General features: G+C 45.7%; 1 protein-coding gene across 1 annotated transcript in view; it reads right to left on the bottom strand.

Moving 5' to 3' along the window:
* The window catches only part of AMPH (amphiphysin), a 161,033-nt gene that overhangs the window by 117,727 nt on the left and 19,479 nt on the right, over positions 1-23,827 (bottom strand). Inside the window, exon 2 of the mRNA XM_080383237.1 lies at positions 19,996-23,750. Within this exon, the coding sequence (XP_080239363.1) occupies positions 19,996-20,472 (477 nt within the window). The 5' untranslated portion in view covers positions 20,473-23,750. The remainder of the gene's footprint in view (positions 1-19,995; positions 23,751-23,827) is intronic.

The following is a 23,827-nucleotide window of genomic DNA, read 5'->3' as shown; positions in this document are numbered from 1 at the left end:
AGCATGTGTGGAAAAATGTCTAGCCTGAAACTACTTCCACACAGTTACATGCATCCACAGAGTGTCAAATAAAATGTACAAAACCTCCAGCTGTCTACATGAAGTGTGTCTGCATGGAAAAAAGGAAGGTGTCTGGGGAGAGCCTTTCCCCCCACTATGGAAAACAGTATATCATATGTGCAAGGATGTTATTGTTATTGGACTCTCCAGAAACATTATAAGAGCAAGCTAACAGCAGAGCACAGACACCAGAAAGTTGATAGGTGCTGCAATTTAATAATTACAATATTTTGGCTGCTGCTGTATACAAAATCATTTTACAGTGACAGAATGGCACTCAGAGTGCATTACGTAGATAGGTTGAAGCTAAATATGTCAGAGTAATTAGTAAGTTTTCAGAGTCAGTGTGCAAAGTAGGGTTCCTGTATTTATTGATCCATTCCATATGGTCCCTCCACTTCAGAATCTGACCTGCAGGTTGACTAATAAGGGAATCTGGGTCTCAATCTTGACTTCCACAGAGGCATTGCCATTGCTTTGCTGCTAAACAGAACTGTTCATGAGGCAATATAATGAAGAAGGAGCAACTCAGGCCATGATTAAGCAAAGCATGATGTGGAGATCATTCAACACCTTTTTTTAAAAAAAAAACAACACATCACAAAAACAAAACAAGCAAAAAAACCCAAACCCCACAAAAACTCCCAGCTAAACCAAATCCATTTCCATTGATTCCGCAGAGCTCGCATATGTGAGCCAAAGGCTGGCAAAGGGGCAGAACAGCCCTTCAATTTCACTTGGGCATTTCAGGGACCTGTCTCAGGAAGTCAGCCCTAAAACTGTAAATGGCAGAGTTATTGAGGGACCCAGTAGCTTTTTTCCTTCTCCCTGTTCATCCCTCCATAGGTCTCAGTTCTTCCAACCAAAGAAAACTGCTGCTTATCTCCACCACTGAGGACCTGCACCCTGAGAGCCAAGTGCTCCCTTGCAGGGACAAAAGAACTGCAGAGTAGACATGTGTCAAGGGCAATGATTCTCCTTCACTGCTTGGAGTTCATGGGAAGATGTGGGAAGACTAGAGAGAGGCCAGCAGAGGACTGCTGAGATGCTCAAGAGGACTGGAGCATTGGGCATAAGAAGGGAGGTGGGCTTGTTCAGCCAGGAAAAGGCAGAGCTAAGGGAAAGAAACCTGTTTTCTGTTTCCAAATACCTAACTAGCCATTACAGAAAAGACCAAGCCAAGTCCTATTCACCGGCTCACAGAGAAAGGGACAGAACAACAGTCACAAGCTGCAACAAGGGAAATTCTGCGCAGATATGAGGGATCAAGGAAATCACCATGAAATAGTGAAGACAGAGGAAGAGGGAGGGATGGGAATGGGGACTGCATGGGCTGTATATGTGATTGAGGAATGCACTGAGAAACACTCACAGGGAAAGGAGGGGAAACCATTTGCTCTCATTTTTAATAAACCCATGTTAGGTATTTTTCTTTTGTAAAATCAACTCCCCCCAACTTTATCCTTTTTCCAAAATATGAAAAAAGGAGACTGGTGCACTGTCCTTTCCTGAATCTTGTGACAATGCTGGGGTTTTTTGTTGTTTGTTTTTAATTAAACAAACAAACATAAACAGTTTGCACTTATTCGGAGGGAGGGGTGGTGGTGCGGGAATCAAAAGCAGGGAAGGACTGTCTTTTAGGCTAGTATAGGCTGGACCCACATAAGTACATTGTACACCTTCAGCCAGGCCTCAAGAGAAGTGAGACACAAAAACAAGGTGGTGATGTGCACAAAAAGAAAATGGAGCAATCAAACTGCATGCACGTTCCAAGTATCATCAACTGATTGGTACAAACAGGCAAGGAAAAATTAGCAAGATTAAAAACAGTGACAGACGGCCCCAGACTGATCTATTAAGCCCTCTGTATTTGTGCGTAGGCGTTCGTTGCAAGGGGAGTTAGCAAAAGGCTTGAACAAGTGAGCCTGCAAGCACCCTTGCAAAACAGCACAAGTCAGTGTCAGCCATTTCCCCCCAGCTGGATGCAGTAGCTGTGCAGGTTTACTCAAATTTGCTGAAACAGTTATAATTAGCCAAAAACTCACAGTATCAGCAAATTAGAAGTATTGATTTATGCAGGCCATGGGTAGGTCAACCAGGGAAGGTCAGCCAGGAATTTTATGAGGCTAGGACACATTTACTGATGGTGTAGCCAGGCAAACTCCCTCAGAGCAAGGCGAAACCCCAGCTTATAACTGCTCAAGATTTCACAGCACGGCTTCTGACATCCTCCAAGTGAAAACTCCTCTTATATCAGAATATGTATATACATGCTACTACATCTATAAGCACAGGTGTGATCTGCAGAAAGCTATGCAACCAGATAAAACTTAAATCCAGTCCCATGCAGAGCCAGTACAGAGAGTACACATAGTATTAAATATTGTACTAGCACAGCGAACTGGATTATATTTAACCCACAGAACCTCATCCTGCTGCGAATAAAATTGGCATAAGCAGAATCAGATCTTTTCAGGATAGCTACTACAGTGATTTGATATCAAGTTCATCACAATTTGTAATAGGCATAAAGCCTATAAAGATGGGTGTAATCAGTGTTTAATGCGTGGCTCTGATCTGAATTCTTTTATTCTGACTGAACTCCCACACAATTCAGTTCAAGATAAGGTTACGTATTAAAACAACTCAAAACATTTAAAAAAGGCAAAGAGAATAAATGGAGCCAAGGTGCAAAGCTGATTGACACTGTATTTTTGCACATTTCTTCCTGCTACGTGTACACAGATAAACTGCATAGTCCACTATATTTCCATAAGATTACTGATAGCGTAAAATACCTCTTGGTATGAGTATCTGAGTCACAGAAACACTCATGTCAATGGAGGAGCATTTCCCCGATTTATCCCATACAAATCAACCACTGCCCTTTCTTTAGAGGTGGGTGAGGAAGAGCTCTATCACTCCTACGCTTGTCAGAGACCAAAGGATCAGTCAGATCACAGATGGGAGTATAGGCACTTTCTCATGTCTCTGGTGAAATTTGCTACTGCAGATTTTGTGGACTAACCAACAATTCTAATCCTGGATGTGTGGGTGTGTAAACAACCCATAGTTTTGAAATTATTATGCTCTTTACTATAGCTCAGGTTTATATAACACAAACAGTAACTGGATTTGATATTCTACAACTGATAACAGTCTTCTGGAAAATATGAGATATTAATTGTAAATCTTAATTTGTCAGTCTTTCTAATACAGCTACAAAAACATTTTGTATCAGATACATCAGTGTTGACTTATGTCCATATCTGAACCCCTAGTTCTCTCTTTTCTTATTTTTTAGTACACAAAGATATTAAGAATTTACCAATTTTCCCTGTAATTTGAAATAGGTAGCCCCACTAAAACTTAAATTCTCACCTGGAGGTGCTTGCTGGCCTTTGTTAACCATTGTTTAATTTTAATCCTGTATCAGCACTATCTTGTGTGTACCAGACCCAGCTTCTTCATTGTTTACTAAATTATAAATGCTTTAAGGCTGAGTTCTTTAATTCTTATAGCATCACATGTTATATAAAAGTTATCCAGCCATCTGTTTGGGCTCAATTTATGTTAACACATGAATGTGCTTGCTCTCCACATTGGCATAAAGATATGATAAAATTCTCTTAAGGCTGAAATATGGAAGTTTTATCTTAGTTCCTAAGTAATACGGAAAAGGACATTGTAGAGAAAGTACAACGTTTTCCTAAAACTTTAGATAGGAGTTGCATTTTGTTGTGGAACAAGATCTACAAAGAAAATCTACAGGTATCCCATTCATGACAGACAGACCCTTCCAGCAAATATGGTAACACAGGAGAACTTAGCTAGTGGAGTTTTATCATCAGTTGTCTACCAGCTTCCTATTGCAGCCAACATCCCACGGCAGGCCTGTGTTAAATTTCCCAATGATTATTCTCATTCACTTAAATGGATGCCCAGTCTGACCATGTACCAGTATCAAGTCTACACCTTTTACATGTCTCGGTTTTGTGACTGTTCAGCTACTCTGTTGTGCATCAGTCAAAGTCTTCTCTCTGTGCACAAAAGCATTAGCTTAGGGATAAGGAAGTGACATGTTTTCACAGCTTATTTTGCTAATATCTTAAGGGCCAGACTAACTGTATTCAGGCTGTGGACCCAATTTTTTTCCTGGGTGAACACGAATGCAATCCCTCTCTCCTGCAATGCACAGAGATACCCTGCAGCCCAGGCATAGGGGCTTTCACCCTTCAGGTGAGACCTTGCCTCATGGCACATGAAGGCTTGGAGAATGCCTGTTCTGCTAGGGGAGACACTGCATGGACATGAGGATGCAGACAACAAGCTGTACTTTCACAGAGTAACCTAAAACTGTACTCTGAGTCTCCCCAGAGTCACCGTTTCTAGACGGCTGAGGGGCGCCAGGTGAAACCCTCCATAGCACACTTAAGCAGGCACAGAAAGTTCAGGAATGAGGAAATGAGTTAACCCTAAATTAAGTGAGGACAGTCAGTGGGTACTGAGCTATTTTGAAAGTCCCAGAGTTAAAAACCTTGGGTGAAACATACTCTCTTTTTAACACTTTTCAGTAGTACAGCAGGTAATTTTAAGCTGATAGAAACCACCTGCTCACTACTGCTATAGCTAAAGCTAGTTTAGATGTAGACATAACCTGTTGGTGTACATATCTTAGAGTGGAAATGAGTTTGTGATGCTTTTTAGAAAGCCTTTCCCCACTTTTGTACTATTTCAACGTTTGTGGTTTTTTTTTTTAATAATAATAAGTTATCTAATAAAAAAGACAGAAATCCACCACAATCCACCAGAGGTATTTTTGTTGTTGTTAACACTTAATGATAACACCTTCCCTGAAGCAGAACTGAAAATACCCTGAGCTTCAGAGAGAGGGAGAAGGAATAACAAGTGTTTTGCATTTGAGACCAAATTTTCACTGCATTTTTTTTTAGTTCAGATCCATTAAATGTGAAAATCTTCTAAGATACATTCAAGTTGCTTGATTGGTGACTGCTTTTATGCAAGTAAGGAATCTTTCTGCATAATGGAGTGTAAAAAAAAAAGTCTTTGAGCCAGAAAAGGGAGAAGTCTGGGCCAGGCTTATATTACTACTTCAATCCTGCAAACACTTCTGATAACAGGTACTACTGAGCAATCTAACACCACTACTAAACAGCACACTTTATGGCAAGCCTTTGGTAGGATGGGCTACTGATGGGCATTGATATAAGTGCTTTGAGTCAAACTGGAAATTGGATATGAAAGGGGAATAAATTATTGCTCACGAAAAGAGATCTTTCAGTAAAGTGACTTGGCAACCTCAATACCGCACAGTGCCTCCATTAAAATATATTTTTATGGGTCAATTTTTTAAAAATTATTTTCCAGATAAACACTGCCTATAGAAAACAGCCCCCACTATAGAAACCAGAACTGAACAGCACAATCAGAGTTGAAACACTGAGCAAAACACACCATACTCAAACTTGCATTCAATTCATCCTGCAGTCTGTAAACGTTTGTTCTTGATCCAAAATACTTGTCAGTCCATATTTGACAGAGCTTTTTCCTCCCTGCCCTGCTACGTTGCTATGTCATGACTCCTGGAGATACAACTTGTTAAGGAGTTAAGATGCCATTCAAATGGCAGGTGTGTTTGTCAGCTAACAGTTGCTTAAATTCCTTCCTGATCTGCTTCTCAGTTTGGCTGTCAAATCAACCTAGATTCTCAGCCAACATCTGAATTACCATTTATTTTTACCCCAATACAAAACTTTGCACAAAAAAACCCCAAACCCAATCCTGGCACTATGCTTGTGACAAATACGTTCTTGGACTGGTGCTACAGGAAAACATGATGCCAGGGTGGTGTAAAGAATAAAACCCTCTTCAGCTCTGCAAAACATCAGCAAGGTTTGTGTTCTCTGAAACATGCTTTTCAGACCCTGAAATTACAGATTTCATAGGAGGGGCTTTTTAGTACAAGAGAAGAGGGCAGAAGTAAGCTCAAAAGCCCTGGGGTACACATAGCACCTTGACTTCACTGAATCTGGAGTGACAGCACTGCTGGGCTAAATCCTAAGGTGACTGGTTGATGAAGTTCCTGTGGACTCAGCTGCAGGTCCCAATAAAAACAAAGCTTATTAATGTAGCCCACTGCAGATTCATTCAACCTGCACATTTGCACTTAAGCACTGCTTTCTTAATTACTAGGCAACTTTGCTCTCCCTTTCTCCTTTCCTGTCTTTCAGCATTTCCCCAGGTACTCAGCACTGCCTATGTGGGGTGCTGTCACTTTATTCCCAGCTTCCCACCACATGGGGAGGACCTTGGTCAGCCCTGCAGACCCCGAGGGAATAGCCCCGTTCCAGCAGCACCACCTGTCCCTCCTCTCATGCTGTCACTTTATTCCCAGCTTCCCACCACATGGGGAGGACCTTGGTCAGCCCTGCAGACCCCGAGGGAATAGCCCCGTTCCAGCAGCACCACCTGTCCCTCCTCTCATGCACAACAGGAGGCAAAAACCACAAAATGAACATTCAGTACTCTTCGAAAGCCTGCAACGTTTGGAGGCTCAGTACTGATTTTTAAACGCACAGTAATCTCTGAAGTGTGCAGCTGTGCTCACCTATCAAGTAACCAGATGGTGCAACAGAAGTCAAATAATTTTCTAAATGGCTTTGGTGGTTAAGTCCGCGATAGCTTGTTTGGTTAGATGTACAAGAAGAGAGGAAGGGAAAGAGAAAGCAGCAAGGAAAGGACGACAGGATGAGAGGGACAAAGAAGGAATAGAACAGATGAACAAACATGAAGGAAGATATGACTGTCCCAATACTAACGCTGCCTGCACATTTTTGCTGAAAATTAAGTAGGCAATGTTTAGAGATGTGCTATCAAGAAAGTTTCATTTTGGCAGTTTGCAAGACTGTCACATCAAAAGGAATATATTAATTTTTTACTATTTAATCCAGACACTATTTGAGAACATAGAAAGAGGCCTGTACTATTTTTTAAAATCAGAGACGTTTCCCTGCACTGTTATATTTCCCCATTTCTTGAAATCCACACTCCATATTTCATATTCATACCTCATCTCCAAATGTCTGGCTTGCTTTTGGATGTCAGCCAGCCATCTTCTCACCTGGAGATTAACCTCATTCTGTTGTGGTTGTTTTCCACTTGCCGCTTCACATCTAATGAATCTGCTCCTTTACCACTTCCTGAACGTAGCCCCGCAGTGCCCATGCTGTGGCTGCAGCAACCAGCCATTCCCTGCCTGCCTGGGGTCCCCTCCGTTACTACCGTGCATTTTTCTCCCTACGCATTTCTTCCCTGAGCAAGGTCAGCTGTGGGGACAGCTGCCCAAACCAACCTGCCTCTGGACTGAACTACACTCTCCCCTCTCTTCAGGCCCGAGTACACCCACAAATTTTTCTTTTCCTTTGTTCTGCCTTTGATCATAGCACTTCTGTTTCCCCTGTGATAAGAATGCTGTTAGTACAGATCTGAGAAACATGACGCAATCAATTACATTCTCTCTTTGATTAGCCTCATTAACCATTCCTTATGATTTTTATAGTACTAAAACCTGTTCTATACTTAAAATTACTGACAATTTTATTTTGAAAAAAAAAAAATAATCTTTCATGTTCACATTAGATCCATTTCTACAGTGGGCCTTGTGTATATACAAAGCTCACTCAAACTGCATATAGCGGCAACGCTAGTGTAAAAAGATAACACCCGCATAAACCAACAAGGATTTAGGTGATAATGGCGATTTGAACAACTGGAAGACTAGTTTAAACATAAGCAACAGCGTCCACACACAGATCTGTACAGTTTTAATAACAGTATCACATTTTCATTTTTTCCTCTGCCCTGCACACAAATAAGTCTTTAAACAACCTCCTGAATCTAAACCTAATGAGCATAGGCACAGCAGCGTTAAAGAAACTAGCAAACCAACTAAAGCCAAGACAAGCAAACTATAGAACAAAAATCTATCTAAGGATTACTGTGAGGGTGATGAGGCTCCTAAATCTAAACCTAATATATGCATTTTATGTGAAAAATCGTCATTTCTCGTATCTCAGACTGATTATTCTCCATAGAAAATGGATCACCTTTATTCAAACAAGCTTCTCTGTACCAGTGTTTCATCTGCTTCTACTTTGTACTTAATACGTATTAACCCTCACGCTTGTGGGTCACTTAACTGGGCTCTGCTGAGACATAAAGCATGAACCATCAGTGGAAACAGTCGTGTTCCCATGGCACTGCAGACCGTCACCTCCCTCAACTACATACCACTAACCCCTTATACTTCTGTTAAGGACAGAAGCAAATGATTACTGATGATCACAGTCTAGAAAGGAAATTCAGATTCTGTGTGTTCTTTAGGCAATTTTTGTCATCTCAAATCCCCATTTTGTTAACAATAAGATGACAGTCTCTTCTTATAGTGTTTTTCTCACAGAGACCTGGGAAAAGTAGGATCAATGGTTTCTTGTAAGCACATGCAGGCACATGTGTACACACTATAAAGATGGCATTTTTTGAAATGTTTCTGGAAAAAAATAATAGGGGTTTGTTTGCTGATCTAGACTGGAAATTATTTTTCAAATGGTTGTTTTAGTGACAGCCCAAGACTTTGGCAGGCCTTCCTCTCCTCTTTTGTATCATAGATAAAGAGGACTGATTGCAGTTCATGGACTGTAGCACCAGCCTCTGTATCGCTACAAAGCACAGATTTAGCAGTCTTGTGGGTACAAAAAAGTGAGGTGAAAGTGACTCCAAACCGAGACTTCAAGGGAGCATCAAAAGAATTAATCTGCTGCAGAGACAGGGAGAACAAAGGAGAGGATCTTATCTGGGAGTAAGCAGGAGCTTTTGTCAGAGAAGAGGTGGTTAGAAAAAGAAAGCAGAACAACAGAAACTACTGAGAAGAAGTAGCAGAACACTGTGAGTCAAAGAGCAGAGAGTTGAAGCGTTGGGTGGTCCAGCCCCTGATTCCTCTATGCCCTCACCCATAAAAAAGCTGCTGAACTCCTTTCCTATTGCCCCAACAACCTTCTTAGAAAATATCTAAACAGAATTGTACCAACTAAGTGCTTGTCCACACCAGTTCCCGTTTCTACGGTCTCTCACAGGTGCTCCTGTCCTACAGATAATGAAGAGTAATTACTGAGAAAACAGAAAGAAACTTAGACAGCCAGGAAGATTAACAGGCTATTTCCTGCATTAGCTTTCTCATAGCACAAATGGACACTTCAGAAATGTGTTGCATGTGTCTTTACTGCAGGCCTATGTTTTACTTCACTCTCTTAGATTAATAAACTCCAATTAGCAGAGACTCAACACGACCAAACAACGCAACTGCTTTTCCAAATTGGACATTGGTTTGTGATTCTGGCAACTATTGACTAACTAGGTACTCATGAGGTCAGGAACAAATTATCTTGTATTTGAGAACAGCAAAGTGCCAGTAATGCACAGCACTGACGCTGCAGAGAACATTTAGTGAAGACCGACCCAGCACTTAAAACACTTTGGATTGGAGGGTCCAAACAGCTGAGTTTGCAGCAGAACCCAATGAACTAAACGAAACAACAGTTCCCTAGCGAAAATGCTCTCTGTGTTGAAGCAGCAGAGCCATCTGCTACCTCTTCTCTCCCCATTCCACAGTCCCCAAGGTGAGTGGGAGGACTGGCATAGCAGGCACTGACTGCTGCCTGATCAGAGATCTTGGTGGGGGTGAATCCCACTGTGCATATTTTAGACAGGTGAAAAAATCCCACTGCCATCTCAGGCAAGCTCAGAGCACTACGGTCCTCTCCATGTAGGCAACTTCAAATAAGCATTAAAAGGCATCTTTCACTTCTTATTTTCATCTTTTCCCCTAACTCAGCAGCCTGCCATCCCACAAGTGCTTTTATTACCTGGCAAGCCAGTAAGAGGGGCTCCCCACAGCCTGGCCAGCCATGCTTAGGTGCTGCAGGCAATCACAGGCATGCTGCTCTTCCCTCCGTGCTCACCCTTACCTCAAACTTGCTGCCATTTATCCCCAATGAAATATCCTGCTACAACAGACAATGAGCAGTCTTCTTCACAGTTCCTCCTAACCAGGGCAGAAAACCTGGGCTACTGAGATGAAAGGCAAAGCATATTCTCCTTTCCTGCCCTCATTCCCTGTACTCTCACCCTCACCGTCTAAAGCAGCTGGCTGGACCAGGGGCCAGTAGATGTTCATCCTACTCTAGGAGACAGATGTTGGTGATGAATCTAGACCAGGAATTCCTGTATTTTCCAGCTACACAAGTTATCACCACCCCAACATCTCCCCATTATGTGCATATAAAGTCACACTCTTAATAGTGCCACAGCTGGAAGGTGGCACTGTGCTGTGGAGCAGCTGTGGACCACTGATGACAGCCTCACTGACAGTTAGCACGGGGAAGACCTTGGGTCAGAAACATTGGGTCTTAGACAACACGAGAACACAAGAACATCTGCTAGAGGAGCAAGATGTAGTGAAGAACAGAGACCAGACTCAAGCCCATCAAATTAGCAGTTTTTAAAAAAAATTAAAGAGAAGTTCTAAGTGAAGCATAGAAAAAATGGTAGAGGAATGGATGCATGCTCAAGAGCTAAAACGGAAATGGGAAAGAATGCCAGTGAAAAGATGAAATTGTCAAGCAAGCACAGAAGAGGAGGTGGTTACCCTGATATTAATAATGTTTTGATCAGCAAACATGGAGATATGGATCCCCACAACACCGAAGAAACAGCACTTTCTTGACTTGATGAAAACTAAGTCACAATGAGGAAGGGTGTATTACATAGCAACTCACAGGATCGTGGTTGACATTGCATATGGGGAGAAAACTGGAACAGGAGAAACTGATTACCTTCCCTCACATAGCAGGGGCAACATCCCATGGGAATGTAACAGGAAGGAGCCCTGGGGGGTTTCTCTCCCCTTTCTTCCACCCTTGGCACCCAGACAAGCAAAATCTACCTCTACCTTTTAACCTGCACACTAGAAACTGAAACAATTGAAAACAATCAATATTTTAGTAATAGCTACTATCTGGCCTGGTTGGAAGGGTCATATGATAACTCCAGTTAGATCATAGGGAATGCTGAGAGGAGAGGAAAACCACTTGCCAATGTTGAGGCAAGAAGAATGAACACAGAACAATCCTCTGCATCTACAAGAGGGAACAAAGGGCTCAAACTGCAAAAAAGGACATTTCTAATCAATGACAAGAGAACTTTCTGACTGGATGTGCCTAAACAATGTCATAGATCATTTTAGAGAAGCTGCAAAATTTCTACTATTACGTAAAAAAGCTGGCAAGAAAATCACTCCTAATGAATAATTTTAAGTACAGCTGATTCTGCTTTGGTTTAGAAGAATGTGCCAAATGACCACTTGCACCGCCTCTTTTCTAGAATTTCTCTTGAAAAAAAAATTAAAAAAGGGAAAATCAAGTTTTTATTATACTGGAACCTAAAGCGAAAAGAATCCGAGCTGAGCAGTTTAGACCATACCATCCACATGAAAAACTAGCAACTTCTACTTGGTCTTCATCTGTAAACTCAAAGACTGACAATTAGATCCTCAGAGATGAAGTTGCCTTAGTTGCGTGTGCTTGTGCCAGCAAGACCCTAAATGTTGAGGTCTTTCATAATACTGTAATGACTTCAGTGTCCTAGATTTTACATCATCTATGGGGCCAATGTTTTAAATCATTAGGCAGTAATTTGCTTTTATGAACCTGAGGTTGCTAGAGCCATATCATCACACTGCAGGCAGGTCAGCAAAGATATAATACATGTAGCATGCCTTTCACCATTATATTCTTGTGTGCAGATACCCATCTCCCAACTCAGAGCTGATGTCATCACCTACAGAAGACACTATGCAAACAGAATCATCAAATTCCCTTCGACATGTGCGTGTTATCTTTTTCCTTTACGGAATCTCCTCCTCCACAAAACTTCAAACACTAGTTAAAGTCTCCAAAGTTCTCAGACTGGAGTGTTTACTGGTTTAAATTTTGGATGAAAGCAAATACACTACTGAGTAGAAGCTCAGCGTCAAAAAGCACATTAGTAAGATTTTCAAGAGCTACTCCAGAAACAGCCATGAACAGGCCTTCCTGGACCTGAGTTTCAGCACTGTTGGGAGAGCATCAGCTATGTTTATTCTGAGTGCGTGATCACACCCTGGAACAGCCTTCCCAGAGTGGTGGTCAATGCCCCACACCTGTCAGCGTTTAAGGGGCATGTGGACAGTGCCCTTAATACCATGCTGTAGCTGTTGGTCAGCCCTGACCGTGGGCAGGCGGTTGGACTAGATCATCATTGCAGGGCCCTTCCAGTTGAACTATGCTGTGCTATGCTATCCTTCCTCCCACCTCCTCCTTTCTGAACGAGCATAAGCCAAGGAAAATTGTGATGATATTTCTGCCCTGCACTAGCAGAAAACACTGAATACTCATCACCATGCCCCAGCCTAGGCATTGCCTCTGTTACGTTGTGTGGGAAGCAGGCCTGTACTTCCCACTGGGGGAAATATCTCTGGATCATCTCAAGAGAACTGGACCATCTGTACAAATTTGCCAGAAGCAAGTGTCAAGTGCAGGTTCTGAAAGTCTTCTGTTTTCACCCAGTTGGGTTGGCTTTCCACAGGATAGCAAATCACTCGACATGTGACACTAGCGAGGCTCAAGGCACTTGCAGTTAAGATTTTATGATCAATGTCATCTAGGGATGAGCTGTGAGCAACGTGAAATGTTCCAGACAGGGTGTTATGCTTCTTTTTAATTTTTTCAGCCCCTTCCTTGGCTCAAAGATCAAGCCCTCGGGCTCATGCAGGACATGCTCCTCAACTGAATGGCTGCAAATCCTTGGGAGGTGAGCAGCACCTGTTTATGTCCCCATGGATTGGTTTTTCCTCCTTGTACTCATTTCCAGAAATGCCTGATCTGTTTCCTATGGATAAACATGCTAAAAGAAAAGACCGTCAGAAGAACAGTACTCCGTGAGACAGAAGGTCCATCGGGCCAAATACTCCATATCCAAAGCGGTCAAACAGCACCGTCTAAAGGAGAGCCTGTGAGCAGAGCAGGTCTACTTCTGCCAGGGTCCTGGGGGTGCCAAGAGTGAGAAGGTGAAGGATGAGGATCAGGACTGACCACACATGAAAGACTATGATGGAGGAGGTGTGTGGTACCGTGGGATATTTTCCAAGTATGGCACATAGTGATGACAAGCACACTTTTTGTCTTCAGAAACGTGCTCCGCCGCTGTGCTTCTTGGCCAGGGATGCACGGGAAGCGCCCTCGTGCCTGCCCTGCGCTTGCCTTGCAGGCAGGGAGAGCTGACAAGGGGCAGCTCCTGATGGGGCAGCGAGCCTGGAGCCCTGCCAGGCAGAGGCTGTTCTGCACAAGCGAGAAGCCCTGCGGAAACGGAGCCGAGGGCAGAGCAGAGCTGGCTCCTGCCAAGGCTTGTGATGGGCAAGAGAGCCAGAGCGCCAGGGCACGGGGGTGCCTCGGAGGTGCAAGCGCAGCAGGCGAGAACCTGGCCGAAAGGGCTCGGAGGAGCCCTGACAAGGGGCTGTGCTCGGTGCGACAGAGGACAAGAAGCAGCTCCTGGGGGGACCACACTGGGCCGCCCTCCCCGGGAGCCTCAAAAGCTTCCTCCCCCCGGGTGCGGGGCATGAGGCCACCTTCGTGGAGCACAAGCAGCGGGCACCCAGCCAGAATGGCCCAAAGGAGCCCTGCGCGGTGCTGCAGAGAAAGGCAAAAAACCCCCGGGGCGGGACGCTTGGTAGCCCACCGCGGGGGAAAAAAAGCCTTCCTCCCCCCAGCTGCGGGGCACGAGAGGCCACCTTCGCGGTGCACGAGCAGCAGGCGGTGACCTGGCCCGAGGGACCCGAGGAGCCCTGACAAGTGGTCGCGCTCAGTGCTGCAGAGGAAGGCGAAAAACCCCCGGGGGCCAGTGCCAATGTGCCCCGGGGGAAAATTCCTTCCTGACCCCAGGCAGCGCTGGCGATCGGCTGTTCCCTGAGCATGTGAGCAGGACCTGCTTCCTCGTCCCACGGGCTGGGCACGCCTCCCGGGAGATGCCAAGCCTCTCCCTCTGACCTGGAGCCATCGCAGGGGCTTCCAAGAGTGACCAAATGCCCCCGGCCCGATCTACTTAGGGGGAAAGACTCCTGCTGGCACCTGATGGGACACCAGCGGGTGCTCCAAAGCTCCGGGACCCCTGGCAATACCGCTGCATCTTGTTTCTTACGGCTGCTGCCCCTGGCTCCACGGGGATGAGGACGGCGAGCCCTGCGGCGCTCCTCAAGAAGGCGTTCCCGTGGTGTTGCCACCGCTGTCCAGCTGAGAAGGCCCGACAGCCTCGGGCACCCCCAGGGGTGGGTGGTTCTTCTCCTCTCCTGAGGGGCTGGTGTCTGTTCCCCGAAGGCTGAAACAACATCTCCACCCATCAGATGGGCTTTGGCCGTGGCCCTGCCGGGAGCTGCCCTTGCAGCGGAGGAGAAGCTCCAGCAGCCTCGTCCAGGCTCCAGGCTCCCTCCCTCAGCCCCCAGGGAATTCCATGATTCCCTCGAGGGCTCCCTCTCGGGTGCCTTCAGGCCGGTGCCAGGCCAGCTCTGGCAGGGCGACACTGAACGATGCCCCTTTTATACTCCCCCGGGGCACTGTGACAGCGCGTTGCCAGGTGACGGCACTGTGACATGGGGGTTACACATCCCCCCAGGCATAGCCCTGCCCCCGCCCAGCACCCTTGGAAAGAAGGGCTCTGGGGTGCTGGCCCCAAGGCAGCCCCTGTGCCCAGGAGGCCCGGGGGGCTGTCCCTGCCCTCGGTGGCCATGCATGGGGCACAGCTGCTAGGCTTCCCTGGCACTTCCTCTGCCACTTGGCTCCCAAGGACAAACCCCAGGCTGTTCCTCCTCTCTCAGGCTCTGGCAGGGACCAATCCTGCATTCCGGAGGTGACCTCTATGAGTCCTTGCCTCTCTGCACCAGAGCCAATGCCCACAAAGCTCTCCTGGGCTGCCTGGTCCCCTGAGTCAGAGGACCAGGTCTGCAGGAACAGTGACTTTCCACTTGTGGACATTGTGAGAGACCAATTGTATCGGTTAGAATGTTCAGAACTCTGTGGGGCCTGATAGGGTTCATCCCAGAGCACTGAAGGAGCCAGCAGATGTTACAGCAGAACCCCCCCTCAGTTACCGACAAGTGGTCTTGGGAGCCTGAGGAAGTCCACCCTTACTGGAAACTAGTCAACAGTATTCCAGTTTACAACAGCAGCATGAGGGAAGACCCAGGAAACTAGAGATGTATTAGCTGAACTGTGCAGTTGCTGGAAAAATTGTGGAGAGGATCACACTGGGTGCTTTTGAAAGGCATAGAAAGAGCAATGCAATCAAAATGGCACAGTCAACACAGGTTCACAAAGGGAAAGTCTGTTCCATTAATTTAATATCCTTCCGCAATAAGGCCGCCTGCCTAGTGGATGAAGGGAAAGTGGTAGATGTAGTTTTACTGGATTTTAGTAAAGCTTCTCACACTGTCCCCAACAGCATAGTTATGGACATTTGTCCACCTGTGGGATGGGCAGGTACACAACACGCTGGGTGAAGAAGTGGCTGAAGGGCAGGGCTCAAAAAGCTGCAGTGACTAGAGCTACATATGTGCTAGATGTGCTACAGCAGTGTGCCCTGGCAGCCAAGGGGGCAAACCCCCACCCGGGGGTGCATCAAACACAGCACAGCCAGCCGGTCACAAGACGTGGTTATCCCGCTGTCTTTAGCGCTGGTGCGGCCTCACCCTGAGTGCTGTGTGCGGTTCTGGGCCCCACCATTCATAAAGGCTGTGAAGGTCCTTGTCTTCATCCCAGGGAGGCACCCAAGCTGGTGAAGGGGCTGGAAGGCATGGCCTCTGAGGACACAGGTTTTGTCTAGGTTAGAGAAGGGCAACTTCGCTGCTCTCTACAGCTGCCTGAGGAGCAAGGTACCGAGATCTTCCCCCAGTACCTCATGCCAGGATGCAGGGGAACAGCTTAAAGCTGCGCCTGTCAGGGGAGGTTTGGACTTGACACCAGGAAACATTTCTTTAGTGAGAGGGTGGTCAAACTCTGGAACGGGCTTCCTGGGGAGACAGGTGATGCTCCACACCTGTCAGCGTTTGAGGCATGTGGACAGTGCCCTTAATACCATGGTTTAACTTTTGGTCTGCGCTGAAACGGTCAGGCAGTGGGAGTAGACACTCATTGTAGGTCCCGTCCAGCTAAACTATGCTATTCATTCATGTAGAGGTGTTGAGTTACAAAAGAGAGGACAGGGAGATAACTAGTGTTATAAATCAGGTTAGCAGCTTCAATTCAGAGGAACCTAGGATACAAACTCAAGTTTTTTATCCAAATAATCTTGTCCCCAGAACTGACTCTGCCAGCCTTGGTTACCAATACATACAGGTTTCATTATAAACAGGTATTTGAACACATCAGTGTTTAATTTGCTTTTATGACTGGGATGTAGGCTCCTAAGTTGCTCTGATGCTTTTAAAACTTTAATCCGGATTCTTCAGCTGATTGTTGGCAGCTTCCAGCACATGCTGCAAGCTCAGCACGTCCATGCTTCCTGAATATAGGGGGAAAAGTCATTGAAGAAATGCAATGAAAACCACTTCAGTTTAGTAAATGAGACACTCATGGATTCAAAGTCAGGGTGCCAGGGCACATGAGCTACCACTAAGAGTACCATCTTCTGGACGATGTGAAAAATTGAGTGACCAATTGTTATTATTTCTAGTTGTTTTAAATCACATTTCATTTTGATTACTAGCCTGGTCCAGCACATTTTGGGCAATTGCCTCCTTCCTCTCCTTTGCACTTCAGTTCATGATTAAGTGCGCAATTACTTACTTTCTTTAGCCTTATACCATTTTTTTATGTCATTTGCCATACTAAACCATTGGTACATGTACCTCGCCCATTTCCACAGTGTAGACTAAATATTTCTGGGATCCTGGAGGTAATATTATTGAGGTTATAAAGTCTGCTCTATCATGGATGATTGCTTTTGTTTAAGCTAGGAAAATAGCATCAAGTACAGATTCTATGTAACTCTCAGATTTAACACTTCTAATGCAAGACAGACTCGCCCAATATAACGTGTTTTCACATCAGTTTTTTTGCTTTTGTCATATAAGAAATTGATTAGACACACATGTATATGGGCACATGCACGACCTACACCACAACCAAAATTTCTCCTAGATTGCAAGTAACTGAAGATAATTATAGCAACCTTAGAAAAACAGTTTCCATAGATGAAGGTTTATATTTTACAGCCACTCCATATTTTTAATACATACGTTGCATCAATAACAAATAGTAGAAAACTATGTATAAATGTGTTATAAACTCAATTGACTCAAGTTGCTCAAATCCAACATAAGCAACAAGATAAAAGAACTCAGAATGTATTCAAGATCTCTTTAAGCCACTGTGATATTACACACCTGTCACAATTACACCCTATTCACACCATCAGAAATCAGATAAATCATGGATTTTTAACTCCTGATGCAATTTACTTGTTGTCAAGTACCCAAAGCAAACAAAACTCAAGTAGTTCTGTATCATTCCTATTTGGGGGACTTTTATTTAATGGGTTTTAATGTAAATTTTCAGCAAAAATAATGAAGGATTTAATGTTGTAAAACCATAAAGGAACTAAAAGCTAACTAGAAGTTGAAGCACAAGAGAACAGATGTGCACAGTTCATGCAGTAACTACACACATGCATGCCATGAGTGGGGAAGCAAAAATACAGAGCTACATGGTACTGTGACCTACTCTTATCAGGCCACTAACAGCTTTCTTTCCCCATAAATAACCAATGTTTAGGCCATCGACATGAGAAACAACCACCACAGATGCCATAACAAGGCCAAAATTGCTAGATGCCCCCAGGTGCAATACATGTAGATCAGACACGTTTTCCCCTTGTTAGTGTGACTGATCACCAAAGCAAAGGTAAGAGCAGCCCTGCTGTCAGAGTCCACCAGCATACCCAGTTTGGGCCCAAGGCACGCATCAGGCTCAAGGGAGCTACCCTGGGGCTGGTGCATGAGCAGTCCAGGACACCAGGTAGTTAGATTAAAGTGTCCTTTACTGAAATGTGTGGGCATACCAGAAACAAGACCTCCCATGTTTGAGCAGACACATGTCTGGAAGCACTACCTGTGATGCAAGACTTCCACCAATGCCTTACCAGACAGTTATTCTTAACAACACTAACAAAGATACAAGGAAACAAATAGTATTTTTAAGCTTCTACTCTAACTACTGACCCACACACAGCTCACACCATAGCATCATCAGATCCCTTCAAACTATTAAAGACTGTATTACGTGTTTTACTGGAAAACAGTTGCAGTCCAACCTGCAGCAATGGAAAGCATCATGACTTTTGCATTGACAAGTCTAGTGCTTTATGGCCTCATGAGCTAGATACGAGTATTTGAAAGGGAAAATCCATCACTTGCCTGCAACAGCCTCAACTACTAGATTATTAAATTATGATATGATTACATATGAGACTTTTCTACATGTTAATTGTTGGAACTTTTATTCCCTTGGAGCTCCACGGAATTAAACGTGTGGCATTTTGTGGAAGGGGAGTTTTATAGGCAGTAAAGTATGAGAAAAAACAGTCTTAAAATAATCCCTTAGCTCTCCAGAGCCCTATTACATATTGCATGTAACAACACAGGATACATGCTAGAGGGGTAAAAAAAGGTTTCATCAGTCCTCAAAAGATGATTTGCAATGCTTGCTGACAACTCTGCCTCCTGAATTCATGCTGAGAACAGTTTTAAAACAAAACATACTAACAGCTGATACGGATGCTATATAGAGTCATACACAAATGCTTTTCTTCACGGTTTAGTGTCTCTGTCTATGGTCCTGTTCCGAGACACCAAACAGCTGAACAAGAGTTACTTGTATGTAAGATTTATACCCGTCAGCTTTTATTAGTGAAGAGCAACAAAACAAACAACGACCAACGAGGTCCTCGTCCTTGATCAGAAACTCGCACCAATTCTCCCCGACTTTGCTGGTTGCTCATTTCCAGGCTCCAGTAGCGCAGGAGTTTTTTAAGCAATAAACACCCGCAGCCGCACAGCATTGTGATCAGCCCCATGACATTCCCCGAGCCGAAGCCGCTGCTAAGGAAGGCGTGGGCCCCCGCCAGCGCTGCCCGCGGGTTTCTGTCACACCGGGGGGCTCCCGTCACACACACCGCCGCGGCCGGCGGGCCCGGCTGCCGGGCCAGCGCAGCACGGAGGATCGGTTCAGCTGGGGATGAGCCGGCGCGGATATTAAAGGAAAAGCAATCCTCTTAGGAGGGCTGGCGGCAGGCGGTGAGGCGAGGCGAACCCCGTATCCCCCCGGCCGCCGCGCACCCCTCGCCCGCCCCCTCCCCCGCGGGCAGCCCCGCGCAGGGCGAGGAGGGGGCGGCGGCGCGCGGGGGCTGCGGCGGGTGCGCACCGGCACCGCCCGCACCGCGCGGCCCGGCCCGGCGGGGAGCGACCGGCCGGCGGGGCGCGGGGTGGGCACCGGCACGGCCGGGCGGCGCGGGGGGGCGCCGCGGTTAAATGGGACAGTTATATAATAACGCCCCGACCGCCACCTCCCACCCCTCAGCGGCACCCCTCGGCTGCGGCTCGGCGCCCCCGCGGGCAGGGAGCGGGAGAGCCGCAGCGGCCGGCGCTGAGGGCGAGCGGGGCCGCCTCCCCCGCCGGACCCCGGGCGCCGCGGCCGCCCCCTTCCTCCTCCCGCCCGCTGAGGAGAAGCCGCCCCTCCCTGCTGACACCCACCCCACCCCCCTCATCCAGCAGCGCACCTTCTCCTGGGCGCGGTTGAGGCGTTTCTGGACGTTTTTGGCGAAGATGCCGGTCTTCATGTCGGCCATGGCTGGCGGCGGGGATGGGGAGGGTGAGGGCGGGGGAAGGCGGGCGAAGCAGAGCCCGGCGGCAGCGAGCGGCAGCGGCGAGGCAGGCAGGGAGGAGGGCGAGGAGGAGGGTGAGGAGGAGGAGGAGGGCCTTAAAGACACAGCGGGGAGGGGCGGGGCCGCCGCCGTCGCCTCAGGTGAGCCGCGCGCCTCCCGCCCCCGGCCCGCAGGGGAGGCGGCTGCTGGGCTCCCGTGGGCGAGCAGCCCCGTCTCCTGCAGGTGAGGTAATTCCGCTAGACAAAAAAAAAATCTCAAGAGAGATAACGGGGGTGACAATTTCCAGCAACCGTCAGCGCTGCGGCAGCTGATGGCCGTGCCCGCTGCCGGCCCGAGCTCCCCTCGTACAGCCAGAGAGCATGAGGCACCCATCCATTCCCCTAGAAATTTCCACACGATTTCCAAGCTCCTTTGACGCCTCTCTCTCTGGTTTTTGGGGCAGCAGCGTCGCGTGGTTAGGTTCGGGGACTTGCACCCCTAAGCTGGGTGGGAGCTGGGCTTGCTGGCAGAGGCGGCTGCCGTGCTGGTGGTGCGCCTCAACTTGCCATGCCAGTGCTCTCGGCCTCCTCCTGTCCACCACTCACTCCTGTGCCAGTGTAGCAGCCAGCAGGAATAAACTGGCTCCAGACCAGTTGCAGGTTTTTGGTCTTATCCCTGAAATTACAACTTGCAGTCAGCAGTAGAAGGCAGTCGCAACAAAACTGTCCATCCTCCCTTGATGCTCAAGCACCCCAAAATCTTCCAAATACAGAATCGCTCGGTGCTGGTCACTCAAGATTAGCAAAGTCAGCCTTCCTGGGTACTGTGGGACCAGATTCGCTTCAGACATTGATTTCTGCTGTTTGGCCAAGCATGGAGTTCCCTGATGCAGAGGGTAGAAACCCAGCAGCAAACACAGCAAAGCAATACAAAGCAAACAAAACACTGGAACTCCAGGCTATGAGCCTGCACCTATATTCTTCTACAGTGAGCTGTTCCATTTGTAATATTTTTCATTGATTTTTCAAATTGGTACAAAACACAAGCCAGAAGGTCTTGTACCTGCCAAAAGAAAATGTCTTGTACACCTAGTAAGTACAGCTATGTTTCCTGAGACCCTGTATTTCTGACATCCGCCCAGTCCCAGACCTGCATGACACATTTTCCTGTGGTATTAGGAAGCCGACTCAACATACCGACTGCAGCAGTAACAATGTTTGTTGAGAAATTGTGACCTACATAAACCTTACTTAATACTCACATAAACATATTTTAAAAAGAAGAAGAAGAAAAAAAACACCAACAAAAGCAGAAAAACAAAGAAAACACATCATAGCAAGCGAGGAAACTATTTTATCCAAAAAGATTGCAGGCAGTCTCTTATGATGCTGTTAGGCTGGTGAAAGATCAAAACAAAATCCCAGAGTGCACAGGGCTTCCAAATTCTTTGAAGTAATTTTTCACATCTTCTTCAGAGTTTCTGGCCCATTTGGCATCTGATTCCAAAAGGACCACACTGCTTTAATAATAAAAAAATGATGACAAAGAGGGGATCTTAACTTTGATTAGTCATGCATTTTCTTCTCCTAAGGGCAACCAAGGTGGCACATATCAGCAGCACAGTGTATCTGGTTGCATTCAGGCTGTTAGGGGGAGGGAGGACACTCTCCTGTGCCTTTTTGTCCCCCGTTGTCTGATGCAACGATAGTTGATCCCCCACTGCCAAGCCTGAAAATGCTTTTTCGTGCTGGTGGATGAGAAGCATGAAGATGTGTGGGCTGTACTCAGTCATACAGCTGCTCTTTTCCCCCTCAGTCAGTCGACTGGCACTGGCTTTGCCCCATGTAACGGCCTTGGAAAATGGCCAGAAATGGCTTTTTCACTGGCTGGTTTACCAATGTGCATGTTGCTCTCCATCAGCTAGATTTTGGAAAGTAATTATCAGCAAACAATCAGAATGATCTCTCCATACTCTCTGTCAGTGTGGCATGTAACATTTATTATAAATCTCTCTCAAGAGAGAAATTCCCCGTTAAGATGTGTCTCAGAGCAAATTTCTCTCTGTGTGTTGCTGATACCTTGGTCTGAAAGACTAAGATGTTTAAAAATGAAGAATCATTGACTACAATTTACCCTGCTTGCTTTCTCCTATATTTGTTCTGTTACTGTTTATTTGATGTTATTTTTCAAATGAGATTTAATTTCAGTTTCACTCTTGAGTAGCAGGGATGATCAGTCATTCACAGAAGAATGTTTCTAATGGAGTGGTGATTTTTGAATGTAAAATCTGTAAAGGGAAGGAAGAAGGTAAATATTACTACACTACTACTGCTACATCACCACTTTTGCCAGGTGATGATCTGTGTTCACCCAAAATGTTAGTCAGAGAAAGGAGAAATCTGCATCTCTTCTGACTCACCAACAGCATGGTTTCTCATCACACATTTCTGCTTTTCTGAGCACTCTTCATTCATGTAAAGCAACAAAATTAGGAGCAACTGCTTTGTAGGAGACAATTTTACAATTATCGATAAGAGAAAAAAAATTGCACGTGTCTTGCAGCCATCTCCATTGCAATGATAATTACAATATAGATATCAAATGCTTTGGAGTAACAGAGCAATTGTCATCTCACAGAGCTCCAAAAACAGCAGCCTGAGGAAAGTTGTAACTCACAGCCTGGACATGGCAGGTAAAAGACATCCCCATCACAAGCACAGCACTTTAATATTCACTGCAGTGGCAGATTGGAGTGGGAAATGAAGATTATTCAAATGAAGCTGCAGTGCAGCCCAAGAGTTGAAATAGCACTGTAATTGCAGATTTTGGGAGACAGAATATATGGACCCAAATTCAATGCCAGTGAAGACGAAGAGATAAGAAATCATGGGAAAGCAAGATGAGAAGTCAAATGATTTCAGGTGTACAGGACCTGAATTGTAAATGACCTTTTACAAACAACAGCTTGGTAGTATAGTTGCAGTTTAGGTCAGCATATAACGGGCAGTAAAAGACTAGCTAAATTATCGGGCCAGTTTCTGTAGGTCTTTCTACTTTTTGGATGTGGGTCACAGAGAGGAGAGCTGCCTGTCAGAATTGCAAGAAAAGGAAAGTAAGGAACACAGTGGAAAATACAGGTCAAAAGAAAAAATGTTTTCATAAAATAATGTGGTGCTAAACTCTATAAAAATCTAGTCCAGAGGAAATGTTTTATAAACGTGAAATTAAAAAGCATACATGTTCTATGTTTAAAGACTTAGGCATTTATTTTTAATTAAAATTCTTATTATTAAACTATAGATTTATTTATTTTTTTTAAATTTTCCTTCGCTGCCATCGCTTCAGATTAACACCTCTCCCACAGTCTTATTTGCTGCTCAGGTAATAAACCCACCTTCCCATCAGCTTCAGCTTCAGCTGAGCACAGGCCTTTGGGATTGCTGGTTTACGCTGCACATGTGCCTCGCTCGCTGGGAGCTGGTGCTGAGTGACAAGAGGGTCCTGGTTTCTCTTCCTTCATTCCCAAATTTATCACTGAGGAGCAGCTCAGCACCCAAGTCCTTCCTCCCCGCAGTGCAGCCAAGGATGTATTCTGTATATGCTAACATATGTTGAACCTGTACTTCCATTCTGGCACAGAACACCAATTCCATCACTGGGAAGCATTTTATCTGAAAGGTACCATTCAATTTCAGCTTTGTTATTTGAACCTATCTGGCTTCACAGAGCTACATACAGGCAGACTGTG

Source organism: Falco punctatus (genome assembly GCF_963210335.1).
Source record: "Falco punctatus genome assembly, chromosome: 4".
In the NCBI taxonomy this organism is placed as follows: Eukaryota; Metazoa; Chordata; class Aves; order Falconiformes; family Falconidae; genus Falco; species Falco punctatus.
The sequence above is the reverse complement of the archived record's forward strand: the minus strand, read 5'-3'. Positions and strand labels throughout refer to the sequence as shown.